The sequence below is a fragment of the Marmota monax genome, unplaced genomic scaffold (assembly GCF_021218885.2).
Source record: "Marmota monax isolate L192 unplaced genomic scaffold, Marmota_monax_Labrador192_F-V1.1 WCK01_AAM20220418_F8-fsc00055, whole genome shotgun sequence".
NCBI classification, from domain to species: Eukaryota; Metazoa; Chordata; class Mammalia; order Rodentia; family Sciuridae; genus Marmota; species Marmota monax.
In genome coordinates this window covers 9609196-9625831 of record NW_026695205.1, presented here as the reverse complement: position 1 = coordinate 9625831, position 16636 = coordinate 9609196, and the positions used below count along the sequence as shown (strand labels likewise).

Below are 16636 nucleotides of genomic sequence, written 5' to 3'. Positions count from 1 at the left end.
ACAATTTTAAGGGGTAGGGAGTCCAGCCTTATATCACTGAAATCATGTCTTGGAATTCTACTGTCACTCTGTCAGAAGACAGGATGTGAGTGCTATTTTGTAACAAAACAAACACTTGGCAAATAGCAGATGCTCAATTTTGTACATTTATTTGGATGGACAGTGATTACTAGAATAATTAAAGTTGATTTGTATCAACAAGTTGGTCACAGGAGGAATGATTAAATCCAGCTCTGGGGTTTAGGAAAAACATTTTGAAGATGTATCAGTGCAGGGTAGATTATTCCAGGCAGGTAGAAGGCACGGGGTGTAGAGAAATCTGTATTTTAAAAAGGTTGACAGGTTTCAGGAAGTGCTGAGTGCAGGGGGAAGCCCTAAAAGGGAGTTGTTGTAATTGGGGCCAGAAAGACATATTTGGGAGGAAGGATAAAAATCAAACGATTCATTTTAAGTCTAAATAATTAGCTGTGTTTTGCCCAAAGATTGTGTTGCAAAGCACCTAATACCAGGTGTTGGGTGTTGTTTTCACTATACCTGGGGCCCAGGTAGCACCTGGGTCATGAAAGTCTTGAAATATCTCAAGGATGACATTTTTTAAAAAAATGTTTTTATCACTGCCTTATAGTTCTACACAACCATGGGGTTCATTTTGACATAATCATACATGCATGGGATATAATTTGCTCCATTTCAGTCGCCAGTGCTTCCTCCTTCCTTCTCCCTCAAGGGGGACATTTTTGTCAACAGTAGCCACATGGTCACCTGAAGCTGGCCCTCCTAAACTCTACGGGATTAGTTCTGGTCTCAGTGTTGCGCATTCTTCCCCACCACCGCTCACCCACTCTGGAAGCAACACCGCTTTGCCCGCGCCTAGGTGGCAATCCGACCGGGTCTCTGGATGACGTCACCCAAAGCTCTCGGGAGGGCGGTGCGCACTGGCCTGGCTCCGCCCCCTGCGCGGAAGCCCCGCCCCGGAGCTCGCTCCTTTCCCTTTTTCCTGTGCGTCGTAGCGTAGGACGTGGGTCACGCGGTGTTTGCCCACTGGCCCGGAAGCAGAAGGCGAAGGGGCGGAGCGCAAGGAGGGAAGGCGGCTGTGTCCGGGTCGCAGTGAGGGGCGGTGCGGCGGGCATGGTAACGGCTCAGGAGCCGAGCGCGAAGGGCCGCAGGCACCGCCGCCGCGGGTGATCGCCGCCGCTGCCGCCTTCCCGCGCGTCCGGTGCGGCCTGCGGACTCGCCTCACCATGATGATCCACGGCTTCCAGAGCAGCCACCAGGACTTCTCCTTCGGGCCCTGGAAGCTGACGGCCTCCAAGACCCACATCATGAAGTCAGCGGACGTGGAGAGGTGCGGCGCGGGCGCGGGGGCCGCGGGGCCGGGGCCTCAGGACGCGGCCTCGGGAGGGTCGCCCCCGCCTGCCTCCTGATCGGGGGGGGGGGGCTGTCACCTCTCCGGCGCCCGGCCGCGGCCCCGGTGCGCTGTCTTCCCGCCCCGAGGGCCCGGCTCTGCGGGGCTGCGACCTGTGGCCGGCTGCGGGCGGCGGCGGGAGGGTGTCTGGCGTCGGGCAGGCAGGTGCGGGGCGCGCGCGGTTCCGGGAACCGGCGCCGTGTTGCAGCGGGGGCGGCTGCTGGGGACGCGGTGCACCCCGGGCCGCAGGGTCGGGGCGTCCCGGAGGTTGGGAGGCCGACCCGGCTCGCCAAGCCCGGTGGGTGGCGCGGGCGCTTGGCCCGCGGGCCGGGGACAGCGAGCCCGACCGTCGGGCGCCGAACGGATCCTTGAGCGGGTCCTGGGCGCGCTGGGGAGCCGTTCCCGTGGGCGGAGGCCGCGCGAAGCGGGGTCGGTGCGCGGGGAGTCCGTGCCGGGCCAGGAAGTGGTCGCTGGTACCTGACGGCCACCGGGCGTGCTTTCTGTCCGAGGAGCTGCCTGACCGACGTCCCTGGGGGATTTCCTGGGGGACGAGGTGGAGGTGGATTCGAGGCTGCGGGGCGGGAGACCAGGTGTAGGGGAGGCGGGCGGGAGCGGTGTCGAGGGTCCGCGGGTCTCCGTGTGGTGGAGAGGTGGCTGGCCGGGGCGCGGGGCCGCGGAGCGCGAGGGTAGGGTAGACGGGAGGCGTGCGTGGGTCAGAAGTGGAGATGATCAGTGGGACTTGGATATGCTTGTCTTGTAGCTCGAGGAAAATGCCGTCTGTGGGTTTAGGTTGGACAGTCACCAGCTTATAGTTGGTACCTGGAGCCTTGGAAGTAAATTAAGATCATCCAGAGGAAGAGGCAGATAGAAGAACCAGAGGGAGCACTAGCATTTAGGTGGAGAGTGACTAGGGAAGAGATGAGAGTTGTAAAACCCATGTTTTGTTTTCTTATTTAAATAAAAAATAAAGATGAATTGTAACATTTTTGGAGACTCACTGAAAAAAATTAGGAAAATATGGAAAAGTTCCTTTCATCACACCACAAGTTGAAATACTCTTGGAATTTTTTTCCTCTTCACATGACTTTCTTTTATATATTGCACCATGTGTAATCGTGCCATAAACCAGAGAGCTTTAAATTGTGATAACCATATAACTTACTTGAAGACTTTAAGAGATGCTGTGTGTTGGAGCATTTTATTCCAGATCAGTAATCTCCTTATCTTTTATTTCTGATTGAGTGTACTAGTCCTTTTTCCATATGAAAAGGAGGTCCTACCCTCACCAGTCCTGAGTTTTTCATGATGCATCTCTCTAGGGTGTAAAAACTTGTAGAGTACTAAGACATTGATTAGGTAAACTATTGGATTAAAGAGGTTTCTTTTAATAAATATTAAAGGGATCTTAAAAAAACCTTAGGAGCATCCTATCTTCCTGTCCTTTAGCTGTTTTTTCCTAAGGTCAAGGTGAAGTTTGACATTAGATATGGGGTATTTGATCCTGTGTTTAAGATACTTTGAATTTAGAACATTTGAAGCAATATAGGTTAGTAGCAGTGATTCTTTTATGTATATATCTGGAATATTTTGTTGGACTACCACAGGTTTTCAGATAAATTGGGTGAAACCCAGAGAATCCCATTGTATTTATTATTTTATATTTGGTATGAATACAGTATGAATTCAATAAGGTAGTTAAAATATGTCTCATGGAATCTCCTAATAAAGAAGAATAAATTTTACTTAAAATTTATAATGAAAACTTACCATTGTTAGTTATGATCCTAAAAATGTGCAACTCACAAAAACATCTCACTGGTACTTGCATACATACATACCCAGATGTAATAAATATACAGTACATGTCCAGTTTTTTCCTTACTACTACATCATAAACAGTTTTCTACATTATTCTTATATTTTAAAAATGGTTCCATAGAATTTCATCATGTGAGTATACTCAAGTTTACATAATCATTTATTTCTTTATGGTTGGGGCATTCAGAGTATTTTCACTCTTATAAATAAGGTTGTTACGAGTCTCAGTGGGAATGCCCTTTTTTCTGTATTTGGGATTATTTATTTTGTACAGATGTCCAATGCTGATTTTTTGTTGGTGTTGTTTTGTTTTGTTTTGGTATTGGGGATTGAACCCAGAGGTGCTTAATCCCTGAGCCACATTCCTAGCCTTTTATGTTTTATTTAGAGACAGGGTCTTGCTGAGTTGCTTAAGGTCCTGCTAAATTGCTGAGGTGTGTTTTGAACTCACAGTCCTCTTGCCTCAGCCTCCCAAGCTGCCAGGATTAGAGGTGTGCGCCTGGCCCAAAGCTGATATTTTAAGTCACAGAGTATAAATTTGGTAAAATTCTTGTAATATTTTGCTTGACGGTTGTCCTGGGGTGGCAGTGGCCCAGTCCTGGAGAGCCATTTGAGCAAGTGCTGGTTTCCTTATAATGTTAGGTGCTTTTGCTTCTTATCATCATCACTTTTTGAAACTTATAACAAGTTGAGGATTTTACTGGAAAAGGTGTTTTTTTTTTCCTTCTTACAAGTGTTGGAATCTTTAATTGCTGTCTTTTCTTTGCTATTATTAATATAGTTATCTTGTAAGAATGAAAAGTTCACAGACACCATGCTTATGGAAACGTGGAGCTGTCTCCTCTGCAGCCACAGTGGAATTAAAACTAAAATGTTTAGTTTTTTTTTTTAATATTTATTTTTTAATTGTAGTTGGACACAGTACCTTTATTTATCTATTTTTATGTGGTGCTGAGGATCGAACCCAGGGTCTTGCACGTTTTAGGCAAGCGCTCTATTGCTGAGCCACAACCCCAACCCCAAATGTTTAGTTTTTAACGTTATGGGCCTTTGATGATCCAGGAATGAGACAGATGTTTCCAATAAGGACCAGTATTTTTTCCATCTGGAACTTAAATTTTACAGCTCGATCATGCAGTGGTTTTTACTCACACCCCCCCCCCCCCATGTATATATCAAAGACCTGTTTGGTATATTTAATTAGAAATAGATTTAAAGTCATTGGAAAAAAGAGGGCATTTGTAGACTTGGGAATATATGTGAATCCTTTGTTGATTTTATGTAGGAATATATTCTTTAAAATGGCATTTTTTTACCTTACTGAGTTATTATAGCTAATTAGCTGTTCAGAAATCCAGAAGTTTTAAAAAGGAGAAAAGTCAAAGAAAACTTTTAGTGTGCTGGAGCAGCTGTTTGCATTTACATACTATAGATATAGATATGGATTCTGTTATGGCTGCTTTTAAATTATCCAGTGTAACTTGCTGGGTTTTCACTTGGCATGGGCTTCATTTGATTGTACTTCAGATTTCCTGTCGCACATGCAACTAAGATCCCACACTTTGTAGCATTGGGGCGTTGGCACTTGGTGCCTTGAAGAGAAGAGTTAACTTGTGGTCTCTCTTCCCTAAGCAGGGCTTATTTTTCATGTGCTTTTTATTCATTATACAGTTTTAAGAAGTGTATTTATTTGATTTTCCTGTTATATAGATGAGAAATCAAATGAAAAGGAGCGAGGGTGCTTCAGGGCCCATACCTGCCTTCTGGGAGTGCACACATTCATTTGAACATGAGGTCATTGTCCTGTATGGTTGATATATGTGATGATTACTGATCATCAAGAAATAATAAAGGGGCTGGGGTTGTGGCTCAGCGGTAGAGCGCTTGCCTAGCATGTGTGAGACACTGGGTTCAATTCTCAGCACTGCATATACATAAATAAAATGAAGGTCCATTGACAACTAAAAAATACTTAAAATGTTATTTTACCATTTGTTTTTTTTAAATTTTTTACGTTTTCTGTTTAAGGACAGCAGAAAACCCAGCAATTTACATTGGATAATTTAAAAGCAGCCATAAAAGAATCCATATTTATATCTATAGTATTGTAAATACAACATTTTTTTCCCAAAAAAATTCTTGAAAGGAAGTTTTATCATTGCTAACAACCTCCCTGCCCAAATGAGGAAAATAGACAATTTTTGATGTGTTTTAATTAGCAAGCAAGACTTAATTAAACAGATTTTAAAGATTCCTGTCATGAGCCATTTCTTTACAGAAAATTGAAATCTCTGTGCTCATTATTCATGGTCATTAATCAGCTGGCTAAGGGAGTTGGTCAGTGTAGGACCTGCTGGCATGAAGGAGTGAACATGCCTTTGTAATTTAAGCTATTGACTTGCATGTATTTAAGTTATCCCAGTTTGTTCCTTTCAAGGGTGTGTTCTCTCTCTATTCTCCCCCCCCCCCCCCCCCCCCCGTGTTTGTGGTACTGGTTCAGCACAAGCCAGGAAAACCAATAATAATGTTATCCGACTATATATGGATTACTTCATTGTAAATAGTGTTGAACAGTGGTCAATAAATAGTTTTATATTCTTAAAAAAATTGAAGCCTATAAACCATTTTGAAAAGTTCCCAAAATCAATAAATTTGACACATAAAGTAACTGGAAAATGTACTTGCATGGAACCTCTGTGTTTTTTTATGCTTTGCCATTGCAAGAAGTGGAGACCTAGGTTGCTGAAGTAGTGAGAGTTTAATACTCCATGAGGAAATGATTAAGTACAGGAATAACCTCTGAAACTGGGGCACTTTTTGTGCCCCACAACTGTAAACGCTCCACTGTCTTGTTACTGTTATTTCTGTCTTTTCTTCACTCTCCTCATTTCCCTTCCTGTTGCTTAGCAGATTTTCTCTTCCCTTTTCTCTGCCTCATGGCTTTTGCCATCTCACTTGGCATGGGCTTCATTTGACTGTCCTTCAGATTTCTGAAAAGAGCATCAGAGTGAGTTAATTGGTCATTATTTTATTTAGAGTAAACTCTGGACAGAGTTCTCAGGCTAAGAGTCAGGAGTTCTGGCCAACCCGGTGGTAATTGCTTTTGGTAAAGGTGTTGGACTTTCCTCCCTGAATTGAAAGTCCAGGTTGTAACTAAGGTGATCTGATCATAAAATATGGTGACCTCCGTGTACAGCTACCTTTTCTGAGTACCTGGCTGCCACTTAAAGACTGCAGGGGCTGAGGATATAGCTGGAGGCCCTGGGTTTAATTACCGGCACCAACAAAAGAAAACAAAACATTCCCTTTGCAGCAAGGATTAAAACTCAGCTTTCTAAGGGGCCACAGGGACTGGTGACCTGGAAAGGCCATGCCCCACTTAAAGGGGGGCCACTTCTCCAGCCTGTTGAAGCCATGTAATATGTAGATGTGTTAGGCCCTGTTTTTTTTTTTTTTTCCTAACCAGAAATCCATATTTAAAATTGCTTTGTTTTTGTTTGCAACTGTTCCAAATATTAAAAACAAATAAACAGAGACAAAAACCCCAACAGTGTTCAGACCAGCAAGAACACCTGTGGCTTACTGATTTGTGGTCAGCTTGGTAGAATGTCGGATGGGGCTGTCTTTTCTAATGAGACTGCCCAGTGAGGCCCCAGCACATAGAAAGCAGTCTAGTGTGTTGGAAAGAGGCCTGGTATTCCCATTTACTCCTTCTCCTAATCTTGAGTTAGCCACTTAAACTATTGCATTTGACATTCAGATCTCACTACTCAGAAGCATGTTTGATCCTGCTACTAAATAATGTCTCCTACCCAGTGACCTTGCTTTGTTTTTTTGTATCACTTGTCACTAGCTGACATCATGCTACATATTCTTGTATTTGTTGATCTACTACCTACTGCCATAAAGATTAGATAATGAAAGCGTTGTATAGATTTTTACAAATATGTCATGTTTATTAATCATGCTGTTGAACTAATTCAGTTTTGTAGGAAGAATTATGTTGTGTTGAAAAGGAAACACAAGTGCCACCTGTGACATGAGATCCTTTCACCTGACTTTTGGTTCTGTGTAGGTTAGCAGATGAATTGCACATGCCTTCTCTCCCTGAAATGATGTTTGGAGACAATGTCTTAAGAATCCAGCACTGCTCTGGCTTTGGGATCGAGTTCAATGCTACAGATGCATTAAGATGTGTAAACAACTACCAAGGAATGCTTAAAGTGGCCTGTGCCGAAGAGTGGCAGGAAAGCAGGTGAGACTCCAGGCATTTATGGGTTAAAAACAAAGATATTCTTTTTATTTATGTTTGTGTTTTATTAGACTGAAGGGCTAGTGTTATTATTAAAGTTTATATTTGGATTATTCTAGAATTCATTTTTCTCAGCCATAAAATGAAGGTTAATTACCTACTGCTTGAATATTTGTTGGGTTAAATTGAAATACAATTGAGCTGTTCTATATAGGATTTACTTTTTCAGACTTTTGAGTGTTCCGTAGTCAAGAGGCAGTAAGTACATTGTCCTTTAATGTTTTTGTTTTTAAAGACAGATGTTTACTTGTAATTTGCATTGATTATTTGTGTAGTGTTAAAAGTAAGGGAAAAAAATGTATTTTTTTGATAATCAAATTAGCAGTTATTTACTTTATGCCAATTATGTACTAGGTACCTTGGAGGATACAAAGAAGTGTAAGCCTTTAAATTATGTCCTCAGGCAGTGTACAAACCACTAGGAAAGATGACACTAGCACATGACAAGTTAAATAACAGTAAATGTGCAGGAATAGGGTAAGAAAGATCTTATACTAGTGAATTATGACAAGTGTATGTATTTAGTAGGATTTTTCGTATTCATTGAGTGTAATTTGGTGTGATTATGAATACAGATAGTCTATATTCTGCATCACTAAATCTGACCCTTTTCATTTTGGTATATGAGGACGGAGGGCGAACACTCCAAAGAGGTTATTAAGCCCTATGATTGGACCTATACGACAGATTATAAAGGAACGTTACTTGGAGAATCTCTTAAATTAAAGGTAAATTTTGCTTTTATAAGTCATTAATTGTCTTGGACAGTCTCAGCATTAGAACTTTCCACTAATGGTTTGGGTCTTTTTGTGTTTTTGTTTTTGTTTTTGGCACTACTTTCATTCTTCTTGTTTTGGTTGTGGCAGGATTTAGAACCTAATGTGAGGGGATTTTGCTTATTGAAAAGAAAAGAAGGACATAATTGAACATTATTATTATTATTATTTTTATATGAGGTCTCCATATGTTACGCAGGCTGGCCTTGAACTTGGGCTCTAGTGATTCTCCTGCCAGCGTACCTGGCCTGAAATAATGAGACAATGCCTGAGTAGTGGAACAGTATTTATTCTTGAAAGTGTGGTTGGTAGAATGGTAACTGCCTTAGTGTTAATGTTATCATGACCAAGAAGATGATTTAGACAGAACTTGCTAGTAGCTTAGATTTTTACACATGAACAGATACATAGACAAATGGAACACTGGTCAGACAACTTCATTTTGTGTCCTGCCTGCCCTGTATAGGAAGCTGGTATAAATTTGAGCACTCTTCTTAATCTATCCAAGTCTCTGTTTTATCAGCAAATTGGGTAGACAAATATCTAACTACCCAGCAGAGTTTTCATATAAAATAATTCATGGGAATGTCCTCAATACATTCTAAAGCTTTATATCAGTGTTACGTTGCATGTCTGTAAGCTCTGCTGAAGAAAAGAGACTTCATGGTAAATGGAATGTGGAACTGGTAGATCTTATTGGGACTTAAGCTATATTTTAAAATCTTGCAGTATGACTGAAATGAAACAATTTGACTTAGATTGTGTGTCTTTAAATGTTAGATCATTTTAAAACCCAAAAATATTTCATTGTAAACTATTTTCATTAGAAGTTATTGGAGACTATATCCCATTTTGGTGCTTAGGCAGAAATGTTAAGAAGGTAGGGTTGTATATGGACTCTGGGTCTCTGCAGAGATTTTTAGTCTCAAGAAGATAGAAGTTCATAGCAGGAACTTAATTCTTGACATTAGTTTCTGCCTCTGTAACATTCCAAGCTTTAACTATTTCTTGGTGCTTCAAGGATCAAAACATAACTTTTGAGATGACATGCTTCATTCATTCATTCAGCAGCTATTTCTTGTGCTCTTTCTGTGTGCCAGGAACTGATCCTAGGAATTGGGTTCAGTACAGCTAAGAGAAATTGCTCCTTTATATCTAATGAGAGAACAAGCTTATTCCAGTCCCCGACAGAACTGCATAGATTAGTATTTCCCCTCCTCTCTTCTGATGAAAAAGTTTGCAGAAAGCTTGGGTCATTTGATATTTTATGGCTAGGAGTGAGGAAATAGGAACTTACTTTAACCTCATGAAATAATGAGGAAGACTAACTTTGTGGGCTGACTTAGGAAAAGCCTCCTGGAGGCTATGAAGAGGCACTAGTCATGGATGTTAGCATCGGGAGCAAGAACCATGGCAACAGAAATGAAGACTGAAAGTAATAGGAGGTGAAAACTGTTCAGTACTCTCTTATCGACACTTCAGCTTATAATGTGAGTTATTCTAAGGTGTTGCTGGTGAATGTGAATGTCAATGTGATTGCTTACCCTGACAGTAATGAACTCAAACTTTGGCAGAACACAGACCAGGGTTCAAATCAGTACTATTTACCGTCTTGGAAAAACAATTTGTGTGTGTGTGTGTGTGTGTGTGTGTGTGTGTGTGTGGTGGGGATTGAACTCAGGACCTCACATGGGCAAGCCATGTGCCAACTGAGCTATACCCCAGCCCACCGGAAAAGCAACTTAATCTTGTAAAACCTTGTCTCTCACTTTGGTGAACTGAGGACAGTTCCAGTTGTGAGGTTGTAAATAAGGTTATACATGTGAAGAGTGGAGTGCAGGACTGCTCCACAGCAAGATGGCAGCTGTTTCCCTGTGGTAACGTCATGTCCCAAATATCAAGAGGAACCTAGGTTAATACTATTGAAATACCAAGAGTAAAAGATGTATTGTCTAAATATTTACTCTTGCTTTATGATTTAGAGTTGATGAAGGTGTTCCCTTTATTGCCTTTAAGAAACAATACAAGGGGGCTGGGATTGTGGCTCAGTGGTAGAATGGTCACCTACACGCGTGAGGCACTGGGTTGGATCCTCAACACTATATAAAAATAAAATAAAGGTATTGTGTCCACCTACAACTAAAAAATAAATGTTAAAAAAAACAATACAAAGCAACACACAAAAACAAAATGACTATTTTCCAGGCAAAATTATTAAGGTTTTGTTGTTTAATTCTCACAATAACCTTGCAGGGTAGGTATTGTTAGCCTTATTTTGTAGGTGAAGAAATGGCTTTAGGATCTCAAAGCGTGTCTGTCTTCATGATGAACTGCCAGTAACACACAATGGTAATATAACACTGTGTTGTAGCTTGTGTAGGCACATCTGTCATGTACAAGATAACTTCCAGAGGAACCTAAGGGCTGTTTGTTTTTTTTTAACCTCTAATATTGGTTGGGATTTTAAATTCTGAAATTCTTCAGTCCTTCCTCAAAGGCCCTACTATATACAGGAAGTATATGTCTGTATAGGCAAATGTGTATCTCATATGGACAGTAGGAATATAAAAAATGAGGAATTAGAATGGAGCCTTTCTTTTGCTGTAAAATCCTTGCTTCTTATTTGCTGGAGGCTGTGTGTGTGTGTTTTAGTGTTTTCTCGCTCTTGGGTCATGATGTAAGAAAAGAGAGCCCCTCACAGAGTTCTGCTGACCTGTGTGGATACAGTTCTAGTCCTGCCATTTTTTAGCCAGGTCACCTTAGGCATCTGAGATTATAGTATGAGAATGTGATGAAAACATGGGGCAGATGTTCAGGACTGTACTTGGCATGTGGTAGCCTAGTCATAGGTGGCTGTCTTCTTTTCTGTTAATGCCACTCCTAGTTGTACTGCCTTTTTGTGATAAAACATATGTGTAGTGTCCGTGTGTTAAAAAGTTTTTTAAAGCACTCTGAAACACTTGTCCAGTTTGTTCACTGTGATTTACTATCTTGGCCATAAAATTTACCATCTTTTCTAAGTGTATAGTTCAGAAGTATTAAGCATATTAACATTGTTGTGTGACCAAGCTCCAGAGTGTTCTCATCTTGGGAGACCAAAATGCTGCATCCATTGGAAAACAGTTCCCTAACTCCCACCCCAGACCCTGGCAGCCTCCACTTTGCTTTTGTTTCTGTGAGTGTGTTTATGTGAGTGAATTCATACATCACTTCGCGTGATGCCCTCAAGGTTTGTCCGTGTTGTAGCATGAAGTAGTGTTGCCTCCTTTTCTAAGACTGAATGGCATTTTACTGCACGTTTTGTTCCTCCATTCATCTGTTGATGGGCGTCTGGCTGCTCTTGTGAATAGTGCTGTTGTGAACATGAATGTGCAAATATCTCCTTGAAAGTCTGCTATTAGTATTTTTAGATAAATAAACAGAAGTTGTATTGCTGGGTCATGTGGTAATTTTGTTTTTAAGTTTTTGAGGAAACCACTGTACTGTTTTCCACAGTGGCTGTACCATTTTACGTTTCCACCGACAGTGTACAAGTGCACAAATCCAATTTTTCCACATCTTTGCCAATGCTTTTTCTTTTCTTTTTTTTTTGATAGTAGACATTCTAATGTGTTTGAGATGATCTCTGGTTTTGATTTTTATTTCTCTAATGGTCAGTGATATTGATCATCGTTTCACATGCTTTTGGGCCATTTTATGTTATCTTTAATATGTTGAGCTTTTAAAAATAAATTTATGGGGAAATATGCTGATGTAAACATTGGAAAGGAATAAAGTTTGTAAGAATAAAGGCAAAAGAAACTGCATGTGATTCTGAAGCTCGCTGATATACTGCTAACCCACACCTCCATGGACAAGAACTGTAGAGGCGTGGGTTAGCAGTGCTGGTGCTGTTACGCCTGTGCATTGTCAAGTAAGAGGATGGCAAATGAGGGAAGTCGGGTTATCATGGTTGGAGCAGGAGTGTGTAGTCCAGCAAGGGGGAGAAGCTGGAGTGATCCGATATAATGGATTAGAGTCGGAGACATCAGTAAGAACTCATGTTTGGCTAAATGTGGGTACAGTAGTTACATATAGACATATTTATAGATGTGTGTATATACACACTGCGCAGATTAGTATACACATGTATTTCTTAGCTATCAATTTCAGTAAGTGAAATTATTTAAAAATTATTTAAGATTGTCAGTGTGTCATGAAAACAAGTTAAACCAAGAGGAACAATTGCAAAACTGCAGGGGGGTAAAGGGTCAGCTGTAGGTGAACACAGAAGAACTGTGGATATTTTTTTCCTCTCTTGGGAATCATGTGTTACTTATTTTATCTATCTATCTATCTATCTATCTATCTATCTATCTATCTATATATATATATATATATATTAGTGTAGTTGAACACAGTACTTTTATTTTATTTGTTTATTTTTATGTGGTTCTGAGGATCGAACCCAGGGCCTCACACATGCGAGGCAAGCACTCTGCCACTGAGCCACAGCCTCATCCCCTCATGTGTTACTTACTGAAACTTTTTTTTTCTTATACTTTTTAGTACTCCCTTGGATTTCCCCCTCCCCTAAATCTATGTAGTCTCTTGAACATCCTTTATAGTTTTCTTCTAATTCCTATACAGTTATGTCAAATTACTCTTTTTCTGATTTTGTTCGTAGTTAAGGAAATGACCTTACCATGACTGTTAATAGAGCAAAATAATAGCTGCCATTTACTGAATACCTATAGTTTGGACAATCATTTTTATGTTTATGATAAACCATGTCAATAACAGATAAACTGAACATTTTATGGTGGAAATGGGTATAGTAGTGATCCCATCATGCCAGTGATCCCATCAACTTGGGAGGCTGAGACAGGAGAATTTCCAAGTTCCAGGCCAACCTAGGCAACCTAGTGAGACCTTGCCTCAAACAAAGGGCTGGGGATGTAGCTCAGTGGTCAAGTACCCTGGGTTCAATCCCCAGTATCACTCCCTGTGTCCCCCCGCAAAAAAAGTTGAAAAAAGAAAGAGAGGAATGACAAATGCCAAATAATTTTGGTGCTACTATTATGAGACACTGGGTTTAGTGAGCTCCTGATAACAGTATGCATTGGGATTATTAATGCTTTTGTTGGACAGAGAGAGAGAGAAAATGTGTGCGTGTGCGTGTGTGTGTGTGTGTGTGTGTGTGTATGAACTACAAAATAGTATATTGAAAAGATTGCCAGTATTGTTCAAAGTCCTGTGTGGTCCAGGATTTACCCTCAGGGTTTCTCTAAAGTTCTTGTTTATCTCATTATTCAGAGCACCTTTCTTTGTAGGTTTTGAGAAATTAGGCTGGGAATTAAAGATAGAACATTTTAATGGGAAAATATTTTTAAATTCCAAAAAAATATTTATAAGCCTGCTTTCATAGCTCAAAACTTCTGTGATAGTTAATAGTTCAAATTTCTTTGTTAGTTGTAGTTCATCACATTTACCAGTTTTTAATTGGTTAATTTTCTTAGTCGTATTATAACACTTGATTTTCATCTGACTTGTATGAAGGGTGGGGACTTTTGACTTTTTGACTTTTGAAGCTGGAATACTGAATGTAGTTAGTGTCTTCAGTTTTTCCAAGACAAGGCACACCCATTCTTTGAGGTGTACTGATGACACCCACATCAGAACTGTACACTCTGGCCATGTAGGAGAGGCTGGGAGGAAAAACGACTTTCTTGTGACTTTGTAGCTCTTTAAAATTTTTTTAATGTGTTTAATTTTTTTCTTCCAGGTTGTACCTACAACAGATCATATAGATACAGAGAAATTGAAAGCCAGAGAACAGATTAAATTTTTTGAAGAAGTTCTCCTGTTTGAGGATGAACTTCATGATCATGGTGTTTCAAGCCTGAGTGTGAAAATTGTGAGTAGTGTGTTGTGATTTTTGTTAAATTGACATTTTTATTCCATTCTTGCTATTGGGCAGAAATGCAATCTGTTATACATTATTAAAAAAAAAAATCTCAGTATATTGTTAAGACTTTACTTCAGCAAAGCATTTTTTTAAAATACTTGCCTGTACTTTGTATTTCATTTGCCTATTACTTAACCTGAATGAAAACAATAGCTTACTTTTCCCATTTTGCAGACAGCAAGGTGGATGGCCCATGTGTTAGGATACCAGAGCATCCTTAAACTCCCGTCTCATTTTTTAGCATAGACGTAGAGAAGAAAAGTGACTTGTAAATTCTATCAGTGGAGCACATACAACTCCCATTAATAATGTTATTGGTGAAGCATGCTTTAAAGAAGTAATAAATAGGCCACTAGCAGTTATTCATATTTATTTACTACTGGATTATAATTGGGTTTCTAATACATTCCAAAAAAAAATTTAACTGAAACTTTTTACTAAATTTCTTAGCCTTTAAGTCCCAGCTACAATACTGCTGCCTCTGTATGGACTTTCACAATTCCCTTAGGCAAAGTCCAGTATGCCTTTTTCATATCCCTGTAATAAGTACTTTTATTTCAAACCTCATGGTTATATAAGCATGATCAGGAGTCTCTCAGAGAGAGATACCTCAGCATCAGGCATTATTCTGGAGCACAATGCTATGGGTACTGGGATTTGAGCAATAATAAACAATGAAAGCAGTAATACAAAAGGAACAATATATTTGTTTTAAAGTCAGGTTTTTTCCTGTGGAATCATAGAATTTTGCAACTGAAATGAATTTTTAGAGGCTCATTAAGTTCAGCCTGCATATTTTATAAACTAGGCCCCTAAAAGATTTGTTTATCTAAGACTGTGAGACTAATTAGCTGCAAGATTTTCTTTGTACCATCTAATATATATCATTATTCTAGTATTAGGTAGTTGTTTTGTAGCACCTCACTCCCTTGCTCACTTGTAACTCCAAATTTTCTTTTTTATGTTTTTATTGGTACATATTATTTATACAGAAAGGTGAGTGTCCTTGTTCCATGTTCGTTTATATAGGAAATGTGATCAATTTGTTCCTTTTCATTTAGATTTATTTACCACCAACTCATCTAGTCATGTCCCCTTCCACTTGTCTACCCACCCACTGAATTAGCAGTGTTGGCTGTGGTTTGCATGTGTGTTTGTGTCCAAGTGGTGGGTGTATCTACGCGTGTCGGAGGAACATGTGTATTTTGAGGATGAAAGTGTGTACCAGAGTGAATAGTAAGTCTCAAATTGAGGAGTAACGTCATCCTCAAGTGTTCTTTCTTCCTTCTGAATGTAACTTGTGTTAAGTTAGGTGACAGGATTGCATTTTTGAGAATGCCTGGAAGGACTTTATTATACTAGTGCTCTTTCTGGTTTGTTTTTTTCCCTAACAATGTAACACATCTGTTCTAAATAAAATAAATGCCGTAGTATCTGGCTTAGGGGCAGCGAGGTGTGGACAGTGAAGTTCCCTTTTACAGAAGCAGACTAGATTGATAAATACGGATGTAGGCAGGACATTGGGATGCTGAGAAAGTAGATCTTTTCGAGAAGGAGAGCATTGAGGTCAGTGTCATGTTATAGAGAGGGCTTGTAAGCTTAGATTAGGATGGCGTCCATTAGACTAAAAGGTTTGTATATTGGTTTTAGCAATTAGAATATTGTTCACTTTGGCAAGAACAATTTAAGTTACATGACTAGGCAGTAAATGAAAAATGTAGCAGTGGAGCTAAAGTATAAATGTAGAGCAAATATAAAAAACAGAATTACAGGAGAAGAGACAAAGGCATGGGAAATAGAGAATATTAGTTTTGCAGCCCTATGTGTGTGAATGAGTGATTTTTTTTATATGGGGAAGATTTTAGCATGTGTGGGTGCTCACAGGAAGATGCTTTGTGACTCAGAGCCTTCTCCACATATCATCCACCCTCTCTCTCACTTGGCAAATTTAGTGAGCACCTGCTATGTGCTGAGTACTTTTCTAAGCAGTGAGATGCAGTGATGAAGGAAGCAGATTCCCTCTGTAGTGGAGCCTCCAGTCAAGTGGCAAGAGGTGGGCATTAAGAGGTAAAACCATCAGTGAACACAGGCTCAACCCTATTGATTTCTAGTGCTGTCCCATAGAAGAGGATAGCAAGGGGAACCTAGATGTGCAGTGGTAAGAAAAGCCTCTCTCTGGGAAGAGGTATTTATTTATACAAGAACTAAAGGGCAGGCAAACCTTAGCCAGAATAAGGGAACAGGGCGTGTGAAGGCCCGAAGGCAGGAAGGAGCTTGACCCGTGGCTGGTGACCAGAGGTAGTTATGCCTCTGCCATTACTGGGTCGTCCTGTTACTTCTTCATTAAGGTAGCCATTTGCTTATGGAATTAGAGGTAG

General features: G+C 40.3%; 1 protein-coding gene across 4 annotated transcripts in view; it reads left to right on the top strand.

Annotated features, from left to right (window-relative positions):
- Nucleotides 1-1094: 1094 nt before the first annotated feature.
- Nucleotides 1095-16636, top strand: part of Tiprl (TOR signaling pathway regulator) — a 21186-nt gene continuing 5644 nt past the window's right edge. For 2 of the 4 annotated variants that reach the window (XM_058574480.1, XM_046430196.2), the window contains exons 1-4: nucleotides 1095-1345; nucleotides 7299-7478; nucleotides 8164-8263; nucleotides 14076-14207. In XM_058574480.1, coding sequence (XP_058430463.1) covers nucleotides 1242-1345; nucleotides 7299-7478; nucleotides 8164-8263; nucleotides 14076-14207 — 516 coding nt within the window. In that variant the 5' untranslated portion in view covers nucleotides 1095-1241. The remainder of the gene's footprint in view (nucleotides 1346-7298; nucleotides 7479-8163; nucleotides 8264-14075; nucleotides 14208-16636) is intronic. The other 2 variants (XM_058574481.1, XM_046430197.2) reach the window with 2 other exon arrangements.